The 13,561-nt window shown below is 40.3% G+C and overlaps 2 protein-coding genes across 2 annotated transcripts in view; one reads left to right on the plus strand and one right to left on the minus strand.

Annotated features, from left to right (window-relative positions):
- rapgefl1 (Rap guanine nucleotide exchange factor (GEF)-like 1) overlaps positions 1–2,135 on the plus strand; it is a gene marked incomplete at its 5' end in the record, with an annotated part of 30,013 nt that extends 27,878 nt beyond the window's left edge. The window contains one exon of the mRNA XM_080043979.1: positions 1,666–2,135. Within this exon, the coding sequence (XP_079900105.1) occupies positions 1,666–1,790 (125 nt within the window). The 3' untranslated portion in view covers positions 1,791–2,135. The remainder of the gene's footprint in view (positions 1–1,665) is intronic.
- A 6,705-nt stretch (positions 2,136–8,840) lies between these two features.
- Positions 8,841–12,294, minus strand: LOC307262959 (uncharacterized protein; the record flags this gene model as incomplete). The annotated part of the gene is made up of 2 exons (XM_080043980.1): positions 8,841–9,991; positions 12,177–12,294. 2 exons carry the CDS (start codon positions 12,292–12,294, stop codon positions 8,841–8,843), a joined length of 1,269 nt encoding a protein of 422 aa, XP_079900106.1.
- Positions 12,295–13,561: the final 1,267 nt, after the last annotated feature.

Consider the following 13,561-nt stretch of genomic DNA (forward strand, 5'->3'; position numbering starts at 1 on the left):
TTTGATAGAATGGAGAGAAACAGAGTTGAAATGGGGAGACAGAGAGAGAGAGAGACAGAGAGAGAGAGAGAGAGAGAGAGTGAGAGAGAGAGACACAGAGAGAGAAACAGACAGAGAGAGAGAGTGAGAGACAGAGAGAGAAACAGACAGAGAGAGAGTGAGAGAGAGAGAGTGAGAGACAGAGACAGAGACAGACAGAGAGTGAGAGACAGAGACAGAGAGAGAGGGGGGGATGACATGCAGTAAAGGTTCATGGGTCGGATTTGAACCCACGACCACTGCAACGAAGACTAAAGTTAGATTTTTATTGCTGGTTTAACCTTGTGGCATTAAACAGATATGTTCAACCCTATTTCTTTCTACGCTTGTTTCTATTCTGAATTTGTAGCAACTGTAACTAAACGAATTTGCAGGAATCGATAAAAGTATTTCTGGTCTAAATGTGTTAATATCTCTAACAACATAATTTTTACGCACTTTACTTTAGTATTACCATGTAATCACCTGGTCAATGATCAAATTCCTTCGTGATTTTCTCTACTTATGACATCTATTGTAGTATGTCCGTCCTGGGAGAGGAATCCCTTACTCCAGGGGTGTCCAAACTTTTTTCACTGAGGGCCACATACAGAAAAATCTACGAAGGGCCGGGCCACTTTGCAAAAATAATACATTTATCAGGACATGTAGCTGCTCTGATGTTTAGTTTCATAGTGTTTTCGTAAATTGTAATCCTTCTTCACGGCAACACTTTACTTGCACATTAAACAGATACATTCCCCCTCTTGTTAAATGCCATTGATACACCCAGTATTTTCTGCTTTTGCGTCCAATGTCCAGCTGGGTGAATATAGTAGCCAGCCGAGATCCCGCCCCTCCAAGGGGAGTCCGGGGGTATGCCCCCCCGGGAGATTTTTTTAAAGTTTTTAAAGTGAAATACATGAATCTGGTGCACTTTGAGAGGGAAATTAAGAGGCTAAAGCTGAAGAATTTTGTATGAAAAAAAATGGAGACACTGTGCCAGATGCATTAGAAGCTATTGGAGAAGGACACATGGATTTTCCATAATAATATTAATTTAAAATAAAATATTATGCAGGGTCCTCTGGGATGGGCTTGGTGCTCTTTTTCTTTTATGGGACATATTTCTCTGTAATATAATGAGTGCATTTAAATTATTTAAAAATTAAAAGGACCATATTACATTATATTTTTAAAATGTGCCACGGGCCAATCAATCAGTTTTGACACCCCTGCACTAGTGGGTTAACTAAGAAATGCAAAAAAAAAAAAATTTTTTTTTTTTTTTTTTTTTTTTCAAAGGGCCATATTACATTATATCTTTAAAATCGGCCGCGGGCCAATAAAAAGCGGGCCGCGGGCCGCAGTTGGCCCGCGGGCCGTAGTTTGGACACCCCTGCCTTACTCTGTCGACTCTCCCTGAGATTTCTTCAATTTTTTTTAATCCCGGTAAAGGGTTTTTACAGGGAGTTTTTTCTCAGCCGAGCTAAGGGTGTAAGGGCAGGGTGTCATATTGTATCATATTGTATGAAATGTAAAGCCCACTGAGACAAATGTATTTGTGATATTGGGCTATACAAATAAAACTGATTTGATTTTGATTTAATTTTTCTTTCTCATTATTATTTGTTTACCCCCTTGTAGCCATGGATACCGAGACGTCCCCCTCCCACCTGCAGACGAAGGCGTACGTCCGTCAACTGCAAGTGATTGACAACCAGAATCTGCTATTCGACATGTCCTGCAAACTGGAGCCCAAAGACACATAGACGGGAATATATACAAGACAAGACAGTGCAGAGGAGGATGTGCTCAAGTACTATCAAGAAAATCAGCTAATGGATGGCGTGTGCAAACCTTCAAAAACCTCTTTAATATCCGCCGCCATTTTGAATTTTCATTATTCACATAGAGATAATATAGAGACAAGACAGAGGAGAGGAGAATCTGTTCAAGTACTATCAAGCAAAGGAGCTAATGGATGGAGTGTGTTTTATCCTACAAAAATCCTTTTTTAACCTTTATTTCTACAGGTAAATCCCATTGAGACCGAAGACTCTTTTCCAAGGGAGACCTGTTTTCCTTTCCCACGTTACCATTCACACACACATTCATACACCGATAGCAGCAGGCTAACTATCGACATTCACACGAGGCAAGGTGGGTGAAGTGTCTTGCCCAAGGACACAACAACTATGACACAAATGGCAGGGCGGGGATCGAACCTCCAACCCTTTGATCATCGGCCGACACGCTCTACCAACTGAGCCACAGTCGCCCAGTTAAGGTTAAGATCTTAAGGATATTTTTGGGGGGTTTTCACATAGAAGGAATATATACAAGACAAGACAGTGGAGAAGAGGATGTGCTCAAGTACTATCAAGCAAAGGAACTAATATAATGGATGGAGCCATGGATGAGTCTTTTAACCTACAAAAACCTCTTTTAAATCCATCGCCATATTGAATTTAACATTTTTTGGAAGATATTTTTTAGGTTTCTTCACGTAGAAGGGAAATCGATAGACAAGACAGTGGAGAGGAGAGTGTGTTCAAGTACTATCAAGCAAAGGAACTAATGGACGCAGAGATGGACAGAGTGTGTAAACCTACAAAAAGAATCGTTTTCATTTTGCCGCAATTTATTTTTTTTTAAGATTTTTTTTTCGGTTTTTCACAAAGGCGGGAAATCGATAGACAAGACAGTGGAGAGGAGAGTGTGTTCAAATACTTTTAGGCAAATCAGCTAATGGATGGAGCGATCTACGGAGTCTGGAATCAACCTACAAAAACCTCATTTTCATCCGCCGCCATCTTGAATTAGAATTTTCGCCACCGACAGCTACTCGCATAGAAAGACCAAAAAACCCAATCGGTTAAATTGGAACATTGGTTAAAAGTCCGTAAACGTTTTCAGGAATACGGTGTCAATGCATGCTTAATGCACACAGGCTGGTTATAATCTTCTTGGGGAAAGGTTTAAGTAGATTAGTTTAATAAGATAGTTAATAAAATAGAGAGTTTTTTAGGGTATTCTACAAAATAATCTGAGATCCCGGACGAGCCCCCAAATTGGAGTAAAAATTTAAATATCAGTTTGTTTTGTCTAGTGCAGATGAAAGTTGGTAGATAAATATGACACAATGTTCCTATTCTCAGAAGATCTTGTATAGCTTGAAAGCAAGAGGCAGTATCAACATCCCAAGACAGGACAGTTGAAAATGTCTCTCTTTAGTAGTTATAGCCCTTAGTATTACACATTTAGTCAACACAGCGTATTAACATTTTCAGTTGCGAAATTGTTCAGACTTGCTCGGAACTGTCTCAGTCTGCGTTCCCCCATCTCTGTCAACACTCCAAAGAAAATAAACCAGAAATCAAATGTTTTTGACCCAATATTAAGCCTCCATAACCTGACAGATTTAGGGCGTTGTTGGTCTGATGTGGAAGTATTCGTTTGCTGTGAATTTGGGGCGGATGAAAATATTCAAAAACAATCAGATACAAATCCTCTCCTGAACCCAAATGTTAACATCCGAAGAAGGCAGACAACAATTTCTCCCCAAGCTTTCAAACAAACTTAGGACATGAAAAAACTTAAGGATCCCTTTCTTTTGCAACACAGAATCTCTTCAGGAACTTCTCACTAATTAATCTCGATACACTAAAACCTTCACTGAAATGCAGGAGGAAACTTGGACGTCACAACACGAGTTTACACACTAAACTATGAGACTGCCGTGTTTCAAGACTGGATACATTTTTCCATCATTAAAAATATTGAACTTGTTTTCGGACACAACGGACATAATGGATATGTAACTGGACTTGAGAGTTACGTCAGATTGTGTGTCCGTGGTTTACAGTAACACTGGTAAGGGCTTTTACCAGCTGCCATATTTAAACCCCTCAAAAACAGTGGCGATGCATTCACTGACTTCTACACTCTGTGGGACATTGGAATTGCTCACTGGTGGTGCGTTCGAGGACTTGGATAATATAATGGGACTTTGTGGGGATTTTTTTCCTTCGCTGGATCAGAAGCGTAGATGCTGGTTTTCTACCCAAAGTGATCTCAGTTTACTCAAAACTTTTTCTGCTTTTTTTTTCTGTTTGTTTTCGAATTGACAACGAACGTTATTATTAAACGTCTAACGGTGTGTGTGATGCAATGGGAGGAATCACTTTTAAAGGGCCATACACATGTTTTTTGTTTGTTTTTAACCAGTTAACTACAAATCACCTACATGTTTCCAGTGTGGGTTAGTTATTTCAAGGCAGAGAAATCTGAAAAATCAAGGTATTAGTAATTAGAATTTATTAGCTTTATATAACGCTTTTCTTGACACTCAAAGACACTTAAATGTAGTATTTTGCAAAATAGACAAAAATTATCAAAAATGTACCAGTGCTTGACAATTTTAAAATATGTCTTTACTGCATTGTCTATTTTTTTTTTTGTTTATTCTGGAAAAAGCGCATTAGGACGGTGACATTTTTAGTAGAAATTGACTAAAACATGTAACAAAAAAACACGTGTATGGCCCTTTAAGAAAGTGGCTGAAAATGCTCACAAGTTGAACTGATACTGTTTACAGGACTACATCATACAAGGTCGTCAAAAGAAGAATTTTTTTTTCAAGTGTTTTTTGAGATCTAAACTGCTGTCACACTCAAACAACCAATCGGCTTTAAGTACGGACATAAAGGAAGGACTGGATTGGCTCCCACACAGCTGGCTTGCCATTGGTCGGCTCACTGGATTGGTTCCCTAGGCAATAACAGAACCAGGAAATAAAAGCTGGTTGGTCGATTTCAACTATATTCAACAAAGCACTTTTTGCCAAACCTCAGGGGCTCAAGGACAGAGAGGTTTTGTTTACTCTTAATTCTAGATTTTCAGTCGAGTTCGGTTTTCAGTTTGTTGTTTTTTGCGATTTGGATTTTGGTTTCTGTGTTTGTACAGCTGATCACATATTGGTTTATATATTTACTAATAATATAATAATAATTATAGAAATAATCTACAGAGTTGTTGTTTTTTAAATGCTGTGATCACCACTAGCCTGGCCACACCGAAACATTATTTAAATGTAACTTTTTTTTTTTTTTTAAGATGCTCTGAGGAACTTTCAGTGTGGGTTAATTCTAGCGCCCCCTTTGGACAAAAGCGGTAGTGTTTTTACCACGCCAGCTGTTGTTGCTGGGTGAGCGTATACCCATGACAAAGGCATTAAGAAAAACTATAAAAAATATCATTATTTGCACTGATGGTCTTGTTTGCTATTACGTGTAATTTATGATCATCAGAGGAAAAATTAGACTGTTTCAGAAATATTTCATGTATAATGTTTTTGTTTTTTTGCACTGAAGAGCTTAGCTCCAAGACGTTTGGAAAAAACAAGATTTCGAGAATTTTTGGTAAAAATGATGTGACAAAGTTCTCAATTTAAATTGTTTTGAAAAATGTTCCTGTGTGCTCAGCTGTGGCGGCCGGTTAGACTTTTAGGCATTTTCCATCTGTAACATAACATCATGTTTGTAAAAGCTTGAAAAGAATGATCTCTCCCAGAAACAAGAATAGTTCAAAAAACAGGTTTCAGACCCAAAAACGTATAAATAACAAATTTTATTTATACACGTGCATCTAGAAAAAATTTAATATCAATGAAAATGTATTTTTTTCTGTAATTCAATTTTAGTGAAACTTTCATATATTCTACATTCATTACACACGTGAAATAAATTAATCTAGAATAAACATACTTTTCAGAAGGTTGACATTTCTGTATTATAAAAAAAAAAATGTATTGGTGTTATCTAATATTCTAATATTTTGAGATAATGGATTTTTTTTTAATCGGATATTTAACTTTGTGTAATGAATCTTGAATATATGAAAGTTGATTTTTGAATGGACTTTTCCATGATATTCTAATTTGTTAGATGCGCCTGTATGTGTAGTTTTACTCCACGGATGCAGTGAAACGTTACTATTAACGATTTAATTTCGATGTCTGAACCTGATTTTTTAACTGAACTTACTTGATTCTGGTCGGGACAAAACCTGCAAACTTTCTCCACTTTGACAAGACCAAACATCTAATATGGAATTAAAAAAAAAATAACAACATTTAACTCTAAAAATATGTTTCACAGATTTCCCAAGAACACAAGTGTAATTTAAAATTCACAAGTTTAAGTAAAAATTTCCCCTAAAAAAAAAGTTTTTATTTAAAATTCCCAAGAAGAGTTCAAGTAAAAAAAATGTCAAATTAAGTTTAAATTTCGAAAGTATAATTTAAAATGAAAAAGTTTTAAAAAGTTTTAAGAATTGTTGTTCAAAATGTTTAGTTAACATTTCCAAAATCAACTTTTTGAACTCAAAAGGACATTAGTTCAAGGCTCACACTTCCAATTTTTAATATTTTTTTTTTCTCAGCTCCGAATCCCAAATTATCCCAACCTCCATGATTCTCCGTATCTGCTGTTTTACGTCTGGTCGAGGTGCAGAGATGGTTTGTGGTAGTTTTGGTCGATAAACAAAGTGTTGGAACCCAGAGAAGATGACACGCTGCTGGCTCTCTCAGGTCCCTTTCCTGGGTGTCTGCGATTTAATATTATGGATCCCAGTGTTTCAGTTTACAGCAGAAATGTCTTATTACAACCTGAATGAAAAACTGTTTTAAAGCTGCAGTGTGTAACTCTGTGTGTGTCAGAGAAGTGAACATTTTCCAAGGTTTATTCTCATAACTGAATAAACAAACTTTCCTCACAGGAAAATGTGATCCCTGGAACACAGTTTGAAGTTAGAAAGCTTCCTGAAAAGTTACTGTTTCACTGTTGTTGTTTACAGCAGCAGGGCCCACAGTTTGGTTTACAAACATATTTTAGTCTTACGTTTGGTTCCAGGTTCCTCAGAATTTTAGATCAATGATGATAGAATTATTCAATACTAAGAATTACTTGTTAAAAAAAATGTGTTTTGAAAATTAACTGCAGGCTCTGTGAATGTAAACAAATCCCCCTCCTCTGAAACTACACAGTGCACCTTTAAGTCATTGGCAAATTACTACATTATCGGCTTTTATTAAGCTAAAAACTGTTAAATTCTTATGTTATTGGCTATCGGCTACAAATAATTAAAGGTGCTCCGAGGAACTTACAGTGTGTGTTAATTCTAGCGTCCCCTTTGGGTGGGCGTACCCATGACAAAGGCATTAAGAAAAACTATATAAAAATAGCATTATTTGCACTGATGTCTCGTTTGCTGTAACATTAAAAAATTAGACTGTTTCAGAAATATTTAAAAGTTCCTCGTAGCACCTTTAAATAAAACCTGGGATGCATAATATTCGGGGGACCCCTCTTGGGTCGAGGCTGTCCGCCGTTTCGCCTGAATGAAAACACTGAAAAAATTTAAAATTGTGTATATAGTGCAACTGTGTAAATAGGCAAATACTAACGAAGACTCTATTTTATGTATGTGAGGAGAGAGAGAGAGAGAGAGAGAGTGAGTGAGAGAGAGAGAGTGTGTGAGAGAGGGAGTGAGCGAGTATGTGAGAGAGAGAGAGCGTGTAAGAGAGAGAGTGAGAGAGAGAGAGAATGGCGAAAAATTCAATTATTTTATGTATTTTTTTTTATTTGTGAAAGAAAGTGTACAGCGTTATGAACAGAAAGGGTTAAGAAATAATTATACATTTATGACGTTATGAATTGTACAGGTTACATTTATTCAGTTTGATTGTTTGTTTTGAAATTTGTTGTTTTCTATTATAAAGCTTGGGGTGAGTTTTTCAGATTTTATTTGATTTTTTGTTTTTTGTACAGAAGTGGTTGTTTACATCGATACAAGTCCCTTGTTTCTGTGATCGTCAGACGGACGATTTCATTGGAGCAGAGACATCGGAGGAGGCGTGGCTTAGAGGGTGTGGTGTCATATTACAGGTTATTCAGGCAATACTTTCTTGGCTTTAAAGTCTACGGGAAAAACTCTACAAAGCTGGAAACAAAAATATCGTCGAACAAAATTATTCATGAATACAAAATATCATTACCAAGTTTCCAGCTTTATTTAAAGTTATGCCATTTATTATTTTGGAACGTTACAAAGCAGAGAAAGGAATGGTTTGTTGAAGATTGATTAAACTGAATCAAAAGCTTTTATTTTGACATGTTTGAAAGGAAACATAAGTGCATCTCGTCTTCTCCGTTCTCGTTGCTCCGTCACACTACACAAACTGAAATAAAACCTCAACAATGATAACGACTGTCTCTGTGTCTCTGTGTCTCTGTGTGTGTGTGTGTGTGCGTGTGCGTGTGCGTGCGTGCGTGCGTGCGTGGTAAAGGATCATGTGGACATATGAACTGATTTTGACAACAACAAAAAAAAACAAGCTTTCTCCAGAATCACTGACTCCACCTTTAAATCAATAGCAGAGGTACAAACTGAGAGAAACATTTATACGTTTCTGCTCAGCCTTTCTCTCAGTTGATCTGAAAGGAGCCTCTTTGATTAACCAGCTCCTTGCAGGTTGGTTTTCACATCACTAAAATACTGCTCAATCTCACTCTTCTGCCCGCTGTACCTGTATTCATAATAAGCCTTTAGATGTCTCTCATAACGGGCATCATAAATAGAGAGAGCATAATTCTTTCCATTTTCAGCTCTCATGGTTCTAACGTCAGAGTGAGGGGAAACGTGTGACTTGCACTTTCCTTTCACCATTTCCCTGTGCTTTGTGAACAGCAGGTCAATGTCCCTCCACATCTCATATCCGCTGTATCTGTAAAAAACTGGAACCCACATATGCCAAATTACTAAGGCTTCTCCCCCGTGTGTTTCCTCATGTGAGCATTGAGGCTGTCTCTACGACTGAACCCTTTCCCACAAATGTCACAGTGGTACGGCTTCTCCCCCGTGTGGGTCCTCATGTGAGCATTGAGGCTGTCTCTACGACTGCACGCTTCCCCACAAATGTCACAGTGGTACAGCTTCTCCCCCGTGTGTGTCCTCATGTGACGATTGAGGGTGCCGTTCTGAATGAACCCTTTCCCACATATGTCACAGTGGTACCGCTTCTCCCTTGTGTGTGTCCTTATGTGAGTATTGAGGATGGTGCTCTGACTAAACCCTTTCCCACAAATGTCACAGTGGTACGGCTTCTCCTCTGTGTGGGTCCTTGTGTGTATGATCAGGTCGTGTTTCCTGAGAAATGTTTTCCCACAGTCTTGACACTCAAGGTCTTTAGTCCCCGTGTGTATCTTGGAATGCATCCGTAGGTTGCTCTTGCAGGAGAACCTCTTGTTGCAAACCTTACAAACCAGGTTTTCAGTTTGAGTTTCCTCTAAATGACTGAGGAGCTTCTTCTCAGACTTGCTCGTCCTCTTGTGGGATTTCATGTGCTCTGTTAAATGAAACATGTGACGGAAACCCTGTCCACACACGGGACAAGTCCTGCTGTTTTTTTTACTTCTGGCAGAAGACTCGCTGTCGGGCAGCGCTGCCTGGAGATCATTTTTTTTCACTTTTGCTTTTCCACTTTGTGTTTGGAGAACCTTCAATTTCGATGTCCTAGTATTTTTCTGCGGCCCTTTTCCCTCCAACCACTCTTCATCACTGCAATTGTTGTCACTGTCGGCCACAGAGAAGTCTGAAGTAGAGGGCAACTGTTCATTGCAGTCTGGTGTTACTGGCTGATCTCTCTCTTCTTTCACAGATTCAGGAAAGGGAAGAACGACCTCCTGTGTTTGATCGTCATCCACAAGTTGTTCCTCTGGCTCCTCTTTTATCTCTAAGCTGAAACCAAGCGAGCTCTGGTTCCCGTAGCTGTTTTCTGTATTCATAATGGTGTGAGAAAGGCCTGGGGGCTCAGATGGGTCATGGTTAAACTCTTCTTTGATGGAGGGTTGTGTTGAAGTCTCCTCTCCGGCCAGAGCAGCAGCACTGTTGGTCAACGAAGGTAGTGTAGCTACAGGAGGAGATAGAAGCAGAAGTCACTCAATAGGCCACTTTACCTGACTATTACTGGATAAAATATTATATCTACAGCACTTAAGTTAAAGTCATTTTAAGCAAAAGGATAGAAAGTTAAAACGATAGTTACATATGTAACTACGGTTCTATGAATTCTGGGTGACCACCAGAGGCGGTGCATCAGGGGATGATTCCATCTTGGGCATGCGCAGGTCGAGTAATTACACCAGTTACACCTTGGAGGCTTTAGCACTGGATGACTTATACCAAAAAGGTCACGAAGAGTTCTCATCAATTAAGCTTGAAGCCCTCATACCACAGCAACATTTACTCTGTAGAGCCACGCAACGTACATGATGAAGACCATGTTAACACGGAGCAAATGTCCTGACGTGGAACCTGCTTCAAGGCAGCCCATGATGGAGCCAGACTCCTGGTAGAGTGGCACTTAAAGGTCAAGGGCACATGGAGCCCCCGTGCTCTTTGTGCATTCAAGACCACAATCCAGTGGGAGAGTCTGTTTGGACAGAGCAGCCCCTTCCCTGCGACCCCCGTAACAGACAAAGAGGTTATTTGTCTTAAACAAGCTGGTTGCCACTTCAACATATGCCCTAAGCGTCAGCAGCTCAAATGGGGGTAGACATAAGGACCTGAGGACTACCTGCAAGTCCCATGATGGAGCCTCAGGGGTCGTGGTGGTTGAAGCCTCTGGGCTCCTTCAGAAACTGCTGACTAGGTAGAGGGACCGTCTGGTTGGCCACCCTCTGAGATCACGGCCACCTAGCTCCAGGTAACTCACAACCCAACATGGTGTAAGGTTGCTCTCAGTAAAGTTGACAGAGCTTCATCAAACCCCAGACTTGGCAGGGCCATACGCACGGCTGGTCAAACAGTGTCACTGCCGGACACTGACCCTCCAGACGAGCTGCCCGCCTGTGAAGACATTACAACACGCAGCTGTGGACAGCATGTCATCCTCCGAGTAAGAAGGATGAGCAGCCGCAGCTGGTATACCATGAGCTGGTTGGGGTTTTGTAGGAGGGCTTAAATCTGAGCAAACTCGTTTGAAAGAGTATCCACTACAGGATATCCAAAATGTCAACCTTACGGGACTTCCCGAGGGTCCACCAGCTGCCGAGGCGTCTGGTGCCACTAGGACCAACACCCGAAGGGGGCAACCCTGGTCCGCCCTCCACTTCAGCCAACCTAACAAGCCTCAGTGCATGAGGCATGAAACTATAGTTCATGCATGGGCGTTTAACATGTCAGCAAAAATGAATTATGTCAAGCCAAATTTAGGCGGGAGCGCCCAAGTCACGTTGTGACTCAGCGACGATGACCATCGGAAAAACCAAGCAGCTGCCGGCAAATTAATTAGTAGCAACCGGGCTTCAGGCGAAAGCACCAACGCAACGGTCCAACACCCCTAATAGTAACAGTGACAGTCCAACACCCCTAATAGTAACAGTGACGGCGACTTTAGGAAAACCTAAGCCGACCACTGGCGAACCAATACCGGTATGCAACAGGCTTTAGGTGATAGCACCCGAGCACGGTGCAACACGGTGCGACGGTGAAAAACTAAGCTGTCGACGGGCAAGCCTCTAAAATTAAAGTAATATACACCACCAGGATTAACACAGCGGGGAGGTTAGCTGCCGCGCTAGCCGAAATCACAACAGCAAGTCACAGCCTCTGGTGGACGAAGTGGTAAAACCAGTTGAGGCACCAACGCTTGGGTTACGAGGCTACAAGCGACGAGCTAATACAAATCTTGTTTGTCGTTGACCTTCTATTTAAACCGCTACTGCAACAAGATCCAGTTGGAACAGATCCTCTGGTGATTTCAGGAATATATAGATATTCCGGGTTCACCAATGTGTCACAGTGACTTTGTCGTTATAATATCTCGACCTGCGCGAGATGGAATCACCCAGTGCTGAAGCACCGCCTCTGGTCAGTAGGAATGAGATAGAACTGGAACTAGAGTGAATCCTGGATGACTATAAGAGGCGCTGCTTAAAGCACTGGATATATCCATATGGTGCAGATCTAGTCCCTATACCAACACAGTCCACTGTGACCCTCACATGCCACTAGGAAGGATACATCTTCCAGGCGATTCAGAACCCTAACCTGCAGTGTGGATAAGATGAGAACTAACCCCAAACCCGTCTAACCTGCAGTGAGGAGCATGGACTCCGGGTCAGCCAGCCTGATGGTTCTCTCCACCTCCCAGAGAATCTCGTCGGCCGCTGCCAGCAGCCGCTGCTGGATGAAGGACCTGAGCTGGAACATGTCTGAAATGACAATGTTTTTTCTTTTAAGATTGTATTTCTTTTAGGTATTTTTATACTATTTATTGTGTGAGCATTGTTTTAAGAGGCTGCATAAGCACATTCTGTTGTATGGTTCTACTGCATAATGACAAATAAAGTATATTCTATTCTATGTCTGAGTGGATCAGATGCAGGACACAGACCCAATCACACTTTATATAAATGATTAGTCTGGATTTACAGTAGGAAAACAGACAGTGAAAAGCAACATGACACATACGTTCGTTGCTCTTTTAAGAAATATGATGTATGAATGTATCTGACTGAATGATTCTCCTATTGTTATAATAATGCTGCTGACTAATCCTGGTCTCAGTACTGTACATTACCAGTCTTCCATGTGGAAACATTGGTTTAATTGTTACTTTAACGTGTATGTTGTATGCTGATTGATTGATTGATTGATTGATTGATTGATTGATAGTACACATTAAAAGTATCTGGTGGAGAGAACTAGTTGGTCTCGTAAGCAATGCAACATTTTTTGGGCAAGAACATTTCCTTATCTGTATAAAATGATGCTGTGCCCGCACTACATTTATTGTATATATATATTTAAAAACAATAATATATTAAATTAATGTAAAATACTAAACAGCAACTTGTATAAAAATATGAAAAAAGATTAAATTAGATGCTTAATGCAATTTATCGCAATTTTACACATGTAAATACCACCAGCTTTAATATTTCCTATTGAACAGACATAACATTCAGACATGCATGAGCCAACCGACTCATGGCTAAAGCAAGCCAGGATAACCGAAATGTCCGGGCTAAATCTCTTATCTTGGTTTAGTGCAATACGCCCCGGTTCCGCATTCCCTTGTTCGCAAACAAACACACGAGGAAACCCTGTAGGACTCCTCGGACGCTGTGTGTACAACACAACTCTTAAAATGTGTCTTTACTGAGAGTTGGACGGACGGACGGACGGATGGACGGACGGACGGACGGACGGACGGACAGACAGACAGACAGACAGACAGACAGACAGAGAGAGAGAGAGAGAGAGAGAGGGCTATGGTTAGCTCATGTCTTTACGGAGAGTTGGTTGAAATGTCAGCGCTGCTCTGTGTTCACAGCTTTAATACTAACATATTAAGTTCAACGTTAAACATTTGAATTGTCTACAAAACTAATAACATGCTCAGATATGATGACAACAATCACAACATACCTTCTCTCTGTAGGTTGGCGCAGACTGAGCGACGCGCTGCACTGAC

This window comes from Ammodytes marinus (genome assembly GCF_949987685.1).
Source record: "Ammodytes marinus genome assembly, chromosome: 16".
Lineage (NCBI taxonomy): Eukaryota > Metazoa > Chordata > Actinopteri > Uranoscopiformes > Ammodytidae > Ammodytes > Ammodytes marinus.